At 37.4% G+C, this 13,469-nt stretch overlaps 1 protein-coding gene across 3 annotated transcripts; it reads right to left on the bottom strand.

Annotated features, from left to right (window-relative positions):
* Positions 1-4,358: 4,358 nt before the first annotated feature.
* Positions 4,359-12,813, bottom strand: SLC25A51 (solute carrier family 25 member 51). Of its 3 annotated transcripts, XM_070935428.1 has the most exons (4): positions 12,640-12,813; positions 10,693-10,766; positions 7,136-7,224; positions 4,359-7,043 (listed from the first exon to the last, which is right to left on the bottom strand). In XM_070935428.1, exons 2-4 carry the CDS (start codon positions 10,736-10,738, stop codon positions 6,306-6,308), a joined length of 873 nt encoding a protein of 290 aa, XP_070791529.1. In that variant the 5' UTR covers positions 10,739-10,766; positions 12,640-12,813; the 3' UTR covers positions 4,359-6,305. The 3 variants fall into 3 exon arrangements, with proteins under 3 accessions (XP_070791529.1, XP_070791528.1, XP_070791527.1); XM_070935427.1 differs by having other exon boundaries at positions 4,359-7,224; positions 12,678-12,813; XM_070935426.1 differs by having other exon boundaries at positions 4,359-7,224.
* Between the last annotated feature and the right edge of the window lie 656 nt (positions 12,814-13,469).

A 13,469-nucleotide genomic window follows, 5' to 3' on the forward strand; every position in this document is an offset into this window, starting at 1 on the left:
AAGTTAGTACAAAAAGGAGGAAGATGAAATTAGATAAGAGTATGTTCCCAAGTAGACTTTCCTATAGAAAATTCTATATTTTTTTGTATGTTAGGTAGAAAACAAAGTTGGATTTAACTGACATCTCTTCCTGTCCATTAAATCATATTTGTACTGTTGAGTTCAATGAAAACGTGTACAGAATTGGCTTCGCACCCTATCTAAGCACTAACTGGACCTAAATGCTTTGCTTTTTCCAAGAAACACTAACATTAATTAGATGCTGCTAATGTTGTTATAAATAAGCCTAATTGTGCTTATTTGGGTTTTACGTCAGCTGCTTCTACTTGGATTCCAGCTCAACTGTGACTTTTGAACAAGAAAAGGAGCATTGGGCTAAAATAAATTGATGTGGTGTTAAATTGAAATTCAAGGTTATAATTTTAAACCTTTTCCTCCTATCAACCTGATTTAATCCAAGTTAATTGTATTTACCCTATTGCTTTGTGGTAAATGGTGAATTTATATTGTGGCTCTCCCGTGGAAATATTTTGCAAGGTGTGTCTTACACTAGGCCTCTTAGTAAGACAGAGGCATCCTTGAAACTTGTCCAGCATTTATGACCTTGATTTATGGCCACAACTGAGCCCAAAATGTCCATTGCTAAGTAAGGCAGTTGTTAAGTGAATTGGGTCTCATTTTACGACCTTTTTGCCACTGTTGTTAAGCAAAATCACTGTAGTTAAATCAATCGTGTTCACTAAGGAAATCTGGCTTCTCCCATTGACTTTGCTTATTGGAAGCTGCCTGGAAACGTTACAAATGGTGATCCCATGATCCTGGGACAGTATAATTGTTATAGATACATGTCAGTTGCCAAGTACCCGAATTTTAATCACGTGACCATGGGGATGCTGCAACGGTTGTGAATGTGAAAACAGGTCATAAGTCACTTTTTTCAGTGCCGTTGCAATTTAGGTCGCTAAACAAAAGGTGGTAAATTGAGGACTACCTGTATGAAATATGTACTGTATTCTGCTCTATTACTGTAGTTGTTTACGTATAAGATTCTTTCTTCATTGGGAGCGGATTCAGGCAGAGGATATCTTCCTCCCCTCTCTAGTTTGAAGGAATTCACATAGCTCCAAATCCTGTTTATTGTCCTGAGTGCAGAATAAAAGAAATTTATTTTTCTCCTATGCTTATTCCGAGAGCCAAATTGGTGTCCATTCCTCAGAACTTCAGTTATCCATGGAGAAGAATTTTCAGCTAAAATCAAATTGGGAAGTTTTTCAGGTAGTCCTTGACCATAATTTGAGCCCAAAATTTATATTGCTAAGCGAGACAGTTAAATGAGCTATGCCCTATTTTATGACTTTTCTTGCGAGTTAGGTGAATCACTGCAGTTGTTAAAAAAGTAACAATTAAGTGAATTTGGCTTCCCCATTGACTTTGCTTGCCAGAAGGTTGCAAAAGGGGGGCACATGACCTGGGACTGTGCAGATGTCATAAATGCCAGTTGCCAAGGTCTGAATTTTGATCACACGACCGTGGGGATGTTGCACTGGTCGTTAACTGTGAAAAACTCTCATAAATTACTTTTTTTCAGTACTGTTGTAACAGTCACTAAATGAAAAGTTGTAAGTCAAAGACTACCTGTAGTTTTACTAGTAAAATACTCATCCTTTGATGATAAGGGTAGTTGTCAACTTAAAACCGTTTGTTCAGCAATGGTTTGTAGTATTATGTAGGGATCAAGTCTTTCTCTACTTGTACTGAACACATATAACGTCTTTTTGTTGTTGCTTCATGTATTCCTTGGCAGCGCCTTCCCAGCTCTGGGACAGGCTTAAATGTTAAATGTCATACATGAGCAGCCATAAGAGCTATAAAATAGGTGGTTTCAAAAAAAAATTCAGCCTGTGGAACTGATTAGTTAAAAAATAATTCCAGGAACTCTGATCAAGAGGCAATGCTCTAGTGATAACTGGCTGCACCTGAGTGAATTTGTGTGTGTGGGCATGCACATGCTCTTAGCTTCCCAAAGAAGCAGAGGATTTTGTGGGAAAGAGTTTCAAAAACTCTGGTATAAAATTTAGGAGGCTTTGTCACTCATTATCCATTCATTAACCTGAAAGGAAGTTAAATCATTGCAATGAGTTGGAAAGAGGCAATAGAGGCAGGTTAGGAATCAGCAAAGGGGGTAGGGAGCAACTTTTATGCCAGTCTAGTTTTCCGCTCTCATGAATGGCTGAGTAATACTTTAACTCATCAGTGGGAAATGGCTCACAGACAGCAGATAAGCAGTTTGCTCTGTTCAATTAGCATGAAGACAAAGAGCTACTTCTTCCCTTTGAGAGGTTTACAATATTTATGTGTGATGCAGACCTTTTGTGGTCTCATATGGTAGCTGCACACTTCAGTTACTAATGCAACATGCTCCCAGTCCAACCCCTTGCTTAGCAATCCACAACTAGAGCATCTCCAGGAGATGGCCTTCCAGCCTCTGTTGAAATACTTCCAGGAAAAGAATGGCCACCATCTCTGGAGGCAGACTCTCCCATTGCTGAAGGTAGGAAATTTTAACTGATGACCTATCAAAATCTGCTTTCTCATAATTAAAACCAATTTTGTGTCTATTTTCTGAAATAATGCTGAAGAAATCTACTCTGTCTTCTCCATGACAGTTCTTCAGATACAGATGGTCCTTGTTTAGTGATTGCCTCGTACAAAAGCCATTCAGTTACAACAGTGAAGAAAAAGTAACTCTGTGTGACCAGTCCTCACATTTACGACCTTCTTCTGTCTGTAATGCAAAGGAAACCTGAAGTAAAATCATAACTTCTGCTCAATGACCAAGTTGCCAAACCCAGATGTGGTCATTAAACAAGGACCATCTGTACTTGAACAAATTATTTTCTCCAGGCTAAACATTCTGAGTGCTGCCAACTATGCTTTTCCTTTCAAGATTCTTAGTATCTTGTTATTTTCCTCAAAACACACTTCAACTTGTCAGTGTCCTTCCCAAAATGCCATGCTGAGAACTGGACTCAATGATCCGGATATGGTCTTACCAACTTGAAGAGAGGAACAATGAATTACTAACTTGACAATCTACTGTTGATGCAGGCTAGCACCATGTCAACAGCTATATCAGTGTTGGTTCATGCCCTATTTGAGATTCACTAAAACATACAGTTCCTTTTCATATGTCCTGTTGCATACCCTACACATATGCTTTATTCACGAAAATGAAGGATTTTGCATTTGTCCTTGTTGAAACTGAAGTTGTTGAGATTTTCCTGAATCTTGATACTGGTTCCCAAGTTATTTGGTATATCACTCATTTGTGTCATCTGCAAATCTGATAATCCTATTTTCTAAACCTTGTCAAAGCCAAGTATAGATAAGCTAAGCATTATAAAGCTAAGCATACGAACCCTGGAGTATAACAATGTAACATCTTCCAGTGTAATTCAGAGCCAATGGCATACGTTCTACACTTGTTACACAAAATAACATTCTATTTTTTTATCCAAATAGTAACATAATTAATTCGGGAATATTTTCTTGAAGACTATGCATTCTTGTTTTTAATTGGCTGGTTAAAAGGTAATCAGTAACTTTATTACTAACATTTCCATCTTACTGCTTAACTTTACCATCAGGTGATGCTTAAAACCATGAATACAGAAGTAACCTATTCCACATAATGCTGAATTTAATCACATGTTTAAAGCCATGCTTTAGTTGTAGTTGTAGTCTGTAGTTCATCTTAATGAGCAACTTAATATGTTTGTTTTGCTAGGAGAAAGTTTTTTTAACAAAGTAACTTGCCTAAGCTTTACATGCAACTTGACATCCATAAGAGAGCAGATGTATCCAAAATAAGACTATTAAAAAACAAGAAGGCAGTATCAATACTCAACATTCATTTTCCTTTGACTTGGTTAAATATTAAATGTTATTGTTAGGGCAGAGGAAGGCATTTTCCTCCTCATAGATGTTCACTGATCTCCATAGAATGTTTTGTTGCATGAATGGGTAGAACTAATACTACACATACACAGCCAACACACACACATCACCATTCATACAACCACATCTCCCCACTGGAAGTATAATAGTAATGGGATGGAGGGGGGTGTTAAACCTTCTTTCCCCATTGATCCAGTTCTTTAAGCAAAAAATACTGCTCTTACAACCCTACATATTTTTAAGTATGACTTCATTATGTTCTTTGCAGTTCTACTGACGGTTGTTGTTGTTGGATTGGGCGGGAAGACTAGCCCGTGACCCCAGCCATAGAGTGGGCATGCCTACAAATATTCCCAGTCTTTATGGTCAGGGAAAAATAAAACACTATTACAGAATATTCATTTCAGGAAACTGGATTTACTTGTGTTTATTCCACCAAAGGAAATTACCAAAAAAAAAAAAAAATCCCTCTGGCAGAATTATATTTGACCAGTTAAACATTCAACAGACATTTTGTTTATGTATATATATCTATAATTACAGCATTCAAAATAGTAAGCATTCTTTCATTTTGTGCTTGGCAATCCAACTGTGAAGCTAAGTATCTTGAGCATCAAGAAATCTAGATCATCAATTAATATTTGATTTGGGGCACTCTTGTAGGGGGAGGGACAATAAGGCAAAATAAACTAAAAGCCCTACCATCTTAAACCTACTGTTATCTAAATTTTAAGAAAATAATTCTAACACTTGGAGAACAATCAACAGAGTTTGGGAGAGCTTTCCTATAAATCATAAATAGGAAATATTACCATCTATTTGCACAAAATCTTCCAGCCAAAATGATTATTTTGGCTGAATTTCCTCTTCCTAACTCACCCATTGCTTACTATTTTGTACATGTGTATGTTTATTGGCATGATTAAAAATTCACAGAAGCCATATGTAATGTGTGCAGAGACTTTTTTTTGTCCCTTTTTTAATATGTGCATGGTCCTTCAGACAAGTTCATAGAGAGAATGGACAGGCTATATATAAAGGAGGGATTTAGGCAATTTTGTCACTTAAGTGGATGGATGAATCTCTTATGCCAGAGTTTCTTGTATGAAGACAAATCTACATTAAAGGAAAAGCAAAGGGCAAGCTAGCTTTTTGCAAACTCATATATCCTCAGCATAAACACTCCTGAGTGGTGTGTGAAATAGCTCTGTAATTTCTTTTTCAACAGAGTAAAATACTGTGGAAAATGGCAATAAACATTTCATTTTGGTATGCAACAATTCTGCTTCACTAGACCTTAGGTTGATGTAGAGTATAACTCATTCAATCATTTATACTTTATCAGTAAATAGTACCTGGAATTTTATCCTGTTTACTTTTGGTTAGTTTACCAAATTTGTACCAAAATTTATAAACTTGAAAAGGGTGTGTGTGTGTGTGTGTGTGTGTGTGTGTGTGTGTGTGTGTGTGTGTAAAAGAAACCACCACCCTGGATTTGAGTATTTCACCAAAATTAATAATTTAAACACCTAATTGACATTGAAAAATTCAGTGACAGTGCAAGATGAAGAATATTTTAAAGCTTTTCAGTGCTTTTCTCTTTCTTCCATAGTCAACACCCACTATTTAATAGTAGCGTTACATCCACCAGTTTCTAAAATTTAATACTAATTTTGACAAGATGTCATTTGCATCAGTAGTGCTCCAAAACTACTTGGAGCCTGTTTTAGAACAAGAGTTTTCTCTTCTACATTTGGCAGTCTCTTTTCAAAGTACAATAATATTCATCATCATCATCATCATAAAAAAAAAAAAAACGAGAGGGGGAACATGAAGCTTCATGGAAACTCAAGGTCCACTTATTACAAAAAAAATGCTACCATTTGTTACAAATGGTCAAGCAACAAATTAAATATCAGGGTTTTTTGCTCTGCTATTTTCTATGAAGTGCATTCTTTGGATCACCAGGAGTGTTAGTTGAATAAAGCTGAAGGTGACCTGGAGCAAATTTTCATAGGCCAGCATGAAATTTTATTATGCTTTGAGTGAATCAACCCGCTGGCTTCATATTTCAAGAAACTTCTCAGTTAATTGTTTTAGTCATACAGCTGCCATATCCATAGATTGGAAGGCCAAGAACAAGATTGAATACAATTATATTTTGAACTAGTTAGGCACTGTTTAAATAGCCGATATCCATACCAACCGAAACCACCATTTGTTGGCAATTTAGTTTCTCAAATGTTATGGAGTCAAGAAATACGTGCGAGTGTTTTCCCATTATATTCTGGAAACTGACAGTTCAGGATTGTCCGATGCTCAACCGAAGAGAGAAAATTAATAACCAATTATAGTAATTTAAGCAAGAATTCATAAGTTGCGTTAATTATTCCCCAAGAAATCAGGGACCGGTGATAATTTAGATGGGCCCCTCGGAAGAGATGCGTCAGTTTCCTGTCACGCTCCAGCCAAATCTTCATAAAGACTGTGGAAAAAGACTGGAATTCCCCACCAATCTGTGATTGCATGCGGGCTTTGACAACATTCACAGGGAAAAACAGAAACCCCAACATAGCACCCAATACCCCTCCACATATAAAATCATTGATCAGATGAGTACTGTAAGTTGTTGCTTCTGGTAGGCATTGCTTGATGGGCCCTCGCAGGCCAAAAAAGAGAGCATTGCTAGGACCGTTCCGAAGTAGGATTGGCACCAAGCCCCGATAATATTCCCTGGCCCCATGCTCTCGAAGAACTCTGAAAGCTTGGTAGGTGTTTGTAAATTTGTCATGATGTTTGTAGTCCTGCAGAAGTGTCTGCACACGCTCAAAAGGGGTCAAGACAGCTTCTGTGGTCCCAGCAAGCACAGCTGCTAAGCTCCGGGCAAAGATTTCAGGTGCACTTATGTGTCTGAGGAGCACAGAAGACAAATCTTCATATAGGCCAAACATCAATGCCAAGGTTGTGCTCTTCTGCATCAGCGGAGGAAGGATACCTCGGTACAAATTTCTGATTCCATCTTTCTGTAGCTGACATATTGCATCTCTGGTTCGTACCCCATACAGCTGTTGACGAAAGAGGACTTTCTGGATTGGGAAAGTTATTGCAATGTTTGTAATGGCTGCACAATAACCACATAAGTAATGTTTGCCTGAGTTAACTTTTACAATGCGATTACCAGTTTGATCTGCCTTTGCCTTTTTAAGCAAAAGGTCTTCTGAATCCGCCATGCTGCTTGTTGTGTTCTCACATAGGTATTCTCTTCTCCTATAAGAAGCAAAGGTGATTGAACAAAGCCAAAATCTACTTGTCTTCATTTCAGGTTAAAAAAAAATAACATTAAGAGGTTTAACTTGCCTCTTCATTAGTTTTCTGAAAAGACTCTGTTTTATGCTAAGTTTCAGAGAACATCTTACTTCAAAAGTACTATGAATATGTTTTCAATTTCTGCTTTCCTTGTAATAAATAAAGCACTGTGAAAATATTTTTATAGCTTGCATTATAAAAGATTTGAAAATATTTAATTTCCAGGATCTCAGCCAACCAATTGATACTATACTCCTTCCCAAGGGACGTACCATTTCTCTTTGTTCAGTGTCTTCTCAACTGAATTAATATTTAGACATTTTATATATAATGCCTATCAGCATTTTACAATATACCTCATTCCGGCAACAGGTCCCTTATTCCCTTTAGTAATAAATTAATTTCATTAAAAAATAAAAACATTTTGACTTCCACAGAGCTAGCCTGTCCTTTAGATTCAAATAAAATAACAGATGCAGAGACACAATTGAGATTTCCAACATCTTTAAAAAATTAACCAGCCTAAAGAACTTATTTTTCTCCAATTAATGAAGAATGAAAAAACAGCAAGCCAAATTAAAGGAAAAAATAAAATAAAAATAAGGGCCTAATGTACTTCAGTTTGCTTTTGTTTTGCCTTATTAAAACTTGTTTTCCTTTTTTGTCAATTCATTTTATTCAGTCAAATACATTATACTAAAATATGATTTAGCAACAGCTAGTGACTAAGTCTGCATTTATTTAAATTTTCCAAATACTTATTTCTTATCTTGTTTTATCCTGTCTACCTTAATTTCTTATTTTTGTTTTATTTTTTATGTATCCCTAAGTCAGTGTTGACTCCTGGCAAATTGCCTGAACTAGTCCCTGCAATTTTCTTGGCAAGGTTTTTCAGAAGTGGTTTGCCATTGCCGTTTTCCTAGGGCTGTGGGATATTGGCCCAAAGTTACCTAGTTAGCTTTGTGCTTAATGTGGAACTCGTGGTTGCCCAGTTTCTAGTCTGGTGTTTTAATCGCTACACAAAACTGGACCATTAATACTTATTATCAGAGTGGATAAAAATCGATGATTTAAAAAAAAAATCAGATTTTTCAAATTTAAATCAGATTTTTTTGATTTTATCAAATTTGTTTTAATTAAATGCTTTTCGAGTAAAAATCTAAAGATAGTTTTCTATTTAAGATACATTAATAATTTAGATTATTCAGCATAAAATGGAACTTAGTTCTGTAGCATGAGGCTGCATATTCTGCAATATTTACATTTTTTGTAAACTCATTCAATGAATCCAAGCTCTGCAAGCTAAATAGGAAACCTTCGTTTTGTTTGCAAATAATAATAAAGATTCTAACTACCAGCAAGAATGAGTCCTTAATTTAAAGAGTACCTGTCATTTCAGTTCCATCATGGCAGTGCCTGTTAGCGGGCATCCATTCACCTGCTGCCACCACGTCCCTCACCTTGTTGTGTCACTGCCGCATCACCAGGCATCCCATTAAAGTGAATGGGACTGTCCGGTGAATCAACAGCGGGTCAGAAGAACCGCTGCGGGACAGAGATGACAGTTGCTTTTTAAAAATTATGATTTAAATCGAGTTGATTTAAATTAAGCCTTTTTACTAGTGATTTAAATCAACTTGATTTAAATCATATCCACCTTGATTATTATTCAATGTAAAAGAAGGGAGTAAAGTCAGTCAGTCCAATGGAGAAATAGATATCATGCACAACATTTAAATGGAAAAACTCCACAGGTGTTGCACTTTTTTTTTTGCTATCTTTCTGCACTTCACTCAGCTAAACAAATAGATAAATTGCTTCAAATCTACTCTAGTTCTAAGTTCCTTTTTCTGGTTTTCCTTTCCCAACCTTGAGTAAATACCTATCCTTTTTTTCTTTAAAGAAATATCACTTTCAAAAAAAAAAAAGAAGAAGGATGAAGACCATGGTCAAGAGAGAATGGAGATCCTTTAGTTGCAGAATAATGCTCCTCCCACTAAGGCACCTATTGTATTGATTAGTAATGAGGAGAGGTGCAAACTTAACTACTACACATTTTCCACTCATTATTTAGCAATTCTATCTGGACCAATCAAGACGAGAAACACTGGTATTTTTAGTGTTCTGAGTATGAAGGTATTCCTACTACAACTTTCTGCAATGGTGAAGCCAGTTGTAATATGCTGTATTACAATATTATGAAAATTAACAAATGTTTAGCTGGTTGGCCTGCATATTGCAAAAACCAGGACTGCTTCAATGTAGGACAATTGAAAAACTGTAGTTAAATACAGAATGTAGCTGGTTAGGTGATATCTCTGACAATATATAATACCTAATGGAACAAATTCCTTGAAGTTTATTTCTGAGATCAATCTGAAATGCTATCCTCTTCTTTTAAAACTTAAGGAATCTCAGCTTTCCTTGTATTCTCCATTTTCTTCTAATGAAGCAAGGCATGATATTAGAATGAGGACTTTTTCTAATGTGACACCTTAAGGAGTTCAACTGGAGCCTACATTCATTTTTTTGCACTGCCAGACAAATATTGTTTTGTCTTCCTATGTGTATATCTGTATAAACGTTATCATCTGCAATATCAATAAATAAAACTGTCATGGTAACCAGGTAATCTGGCAAAGAAACCTGGATTATGCAGTAGCCTGAAATGCAAACCATTTCAACTTTTTGCTTTTTTATGGTTGAATTACCTTTATTTTCTCTATTAAGTAATTAACATTTGTTGCATAAGTCTTCTGCTGAGCTGTCTGTAAACCTGCCTTTCCAGCCACATTCCTGTTTGCCCAAAAGCAGGTCATTAGCAATCATTTTAAATCTTTCTCTTACATTTCTTTTTACCCATTTTCTTCATGTTTTCATTTTCAAATTCTCCATGGAATTTCCCTGAAGCTTTCTCCCTCTCTCTCATTTCCTAATTTCAATTCAACAAAAAAATAAAACACAGAAGTTTTATCCCATGTCAGTTTAGCACTAGAAGAGGCTAATTTAGGAAAAAATAAAAAGATAATGGAAATGGGAATATTTTCTGGCAAATAAACCCAGAATTGGAAGCTAGCATAATATAAGGCTGGATTTTGAAAAAGAGGAAATATGTGCACCAGGGGCACGTATTCATTAAAAGCTACCAGTTTGTAGGTTAGTTTATCCAAGCTGCTTTCTCAGACAGCATCACCTGCCAAGATGTGATAATAATAGCTTAAAAGAAGATAAGTTATCAAAATTGTTTGTATTTGTCCACATGAGGGGGGAAATTACTTCTTTCTTTTTTGTGTGTTTGTATTCTTTATTTTACTTTAATTGTAATCTTAATAAAAATACATATGGAAATAAAAGTGTGATAACAATAGTCTACATTGGGGTGCAAACTTTATTATAAGGAAGCCATCATAGTGAAAATGAGATAATTACCTTTCCTATATGATACAAAACAAGGTTTTCTCTGTATAAGTAGCATTCTGGAGCAGGTCTTCAAACTGTTCTGCCTAAAAAGGAATAGTCTTGTTTTATTTGGCTGCAAAAATTCAGCTGGCGAGAAGATGGCGACATAAAAAATTAGCTCTACTGTTTCTAGTGCTCATCATTTGTTTACTTAAAGAATATTTAATTGATACTTTAGCTTTTGCCTGTATTTACTCAATTCACCATCTGCATTTAAAATATCCTATCAGCTTCTCTACAGCCACCATGGTAAACTTTCCCTACTATTTGGGTAGGGAAAAAAACTTCCTGCAACTTTCTTCTTGAGCATGATGAAGATTTTTAATGAATATTGTCATAATACAGAACCCCAAATCACATATTTTTACAATTTGAAGAGGTTTTAAATGCTACATAATTGAATAATATTCCAATTACACTATCCAGCCTCTGCAATCAAGCCGGTATTATCTAACATTTAGCTAAAACTTTTCCTTGCTCTTTTCACCCAATACTTATATTCCATCATAACGATATTGGCTTCCCACTATATAGCCTAAGAAGCAAGTAGAGAAACTCTTGCTATTTTGTCTTTATCAATGCTTTTGACAACATGCTTCTTCTTGATGTAAATTTAAAATAAATGGTTACATATATTGATATTTGCTATTTATTTGTTATGATTTACTTAAACTGTACATGCTTTATATTTCAAATATAAGCTAAATATATATTTTAGAAAGATCTTTGAATCCCAGGAATTTCAAAAATATTCTCAGTCACTGAAATACTATAAAGTAACTCAGTAACATAATCTCAGTATTATAAAGATGAAGTAAATATGATTTGCCCATGAAATATTAAAGCTTCACACAGCTTAAAATTATAAGTATTATATTGTACAACTATTAGTTCCCTCCCCCAAACAAATATACTAATATTTCCAACTCCATGTTAGAACTACCCTTTTATTTAGCCTATATACATCCATTATTAAACCTGAACAAATTTTGAGATCTTGCATATTTTTGCAAATTTGGAGTTGGTTTAATATATAATATTCTATTGGAATGCAAATATGTAATTTCTTTCATAGCCATCACACTTTTATATTACAGCATCCAATTAATTATATATAATAGGCCCTATAGTGCAAACGAAAGTGAAAATCCCTACTATAAACAATCCTTAGCAATTCAAAACTTAGCATGGTAAATATATATCAAATTACCAGATGTACACCAGGAAAAAGATTTTTAAAAAATGCTTATGCTTATTAAATTAACGGGTGCTTATTAACGGGTGGCGACTGTAAGGCTAAGATCCCATACATACATTATGCACATATACAGTACGCACATATTTTGGGCTCATGTATGAAGGCATTTTGCAACTGAATAGAAATGCATTTGATTTGGTCCCTGCAAATTTTGGGGTTGTCATTTTGGGAGCTCATACGTATTTATACCACGGGTGTGCCCCGACTTCTACAAAAAATACCAAGGGAAATTGAGTAAATGTTTCGAGGGCCGCGTTGTTTAACCTCGCCGCCGTGCTTTTCAAAGTAAAACGGGTGGCCAGGTTCATCCCATTTTTTTACCCTATACCGTCTTTCCACGCCCAAGAGAAGTAATTCAGGCTAGCAAAATAATAATAATAAAAATCAATTAATAAATAAAGCGAAACGCCACTATAAAAGGCGGGATGCAATCCTGTTTGTGGAGGGATCAATATATTAACAAGAGTCCGGGATTGGTTAACCAGAAACGCCCTTATCTTCCCTGCCCTCCCTCTGCCCCGAGGTCAGCCGCGAACACCTGCGGCACAGCCCGGGCCGCCGCCGCTCCTTCCCTTCCCCTCCGTATCTCCATTTTGCCCGCCTGCTCTTTTGCATGCTCGCCTGCCGTCTTTTCTTTCTCCTTCCGCCACCTTCCTCACCTCAGCTACTCCTCACCAATCCCCGCCAATTCACTGACCCGCGCGGGCTTCCTTCATGGCGGCGGCGGCGGAGGAGGCATCGCTGCTCCTCACGCGCACGTTACAACCGAGGCAGGCAAGATCCCCTGAGCGACGCGGAGCGGCCTGAAACTGACAGGAGAAGTTCCCCCCGCCCTCAAGCCCGGGCCGGCCGGGGAAAAAAAAAAAATCAGTTCCTTTCGCCACGCCCTCTCCCGCGCGCCGCAGAGACGAATGACGCCACCAAACGAAGGGCACGTGACCGGCGTCCTCCAATCCGCTCGCTCGCCTTCCGCGGAAAGCCCGGGTCGCTGGGGGGCGTTGGCGTTCCTTCAAGCGAAGGAAAGAAAGCGGGTTGGGCTACTTCTCCTTTCAGGAAGAAGGCGGGCGGGCTGAGTCGGGGCCGCTCTAGCGAAGGGGAGAGAGGGAGGGGAGGGGAGGGCTTCCTGTTTTGCCTGATTGGAGGAGGCGGGCGCTGGAGGCGAATTCTGTATTCGTTAAAGGAGCCGGGTCTCGCCGCTTCTATCCCTGAGAAGGATGAAGTGGAGGGGAGGGGGGAGTAGTGACAGACTACAGTAGGGTTCCCCAGTGATCAGTGTCGCCCTCCAAGAGTCAATAAAGGGCTGGGAGCAGTGGTAAAATGCAATTTTTTTTACTACCGGTTCTGTGGGTGTGGCTTGGTGGCGTGGCAGGGAAAGGATACTGCAAAATCCCCATTCCCACCCCACTCCTGGGGGAAGGATATTGCACAATCTCCATTCTCACCCCACTCGGGGGCCAGTCAGAGGTGGTATTTGCCGGTTCTCCGAACT

The sequence above is a fragment of the Pituophis catenifer genome, unplaced genomic scaffold (genome assembly GCF_029215685.1).
Source record: "Pituophis catenifer annectens isolate HBS135680 unplaced genomic scaffold, rPitCat1.0.hap2 SCAF_2, whole genome shotgun sequence".
Lineage (NCBI taxonomy): Eukaryota > Metazoa > Chordata > Lepidosauria > Squamata > Colubridae > Pituophis > Pituophis catenifer.

What these genes read in the sequence shown, in the direction of transcription:
- SLC25A51 (XM_070935427.1), bottom strand. Translation starts at nt 7,187, where the DNA reads ATGGCGGATTCAGAAGACCTTTTGCTTAAAAAGGCAAAGGCAGATCAA.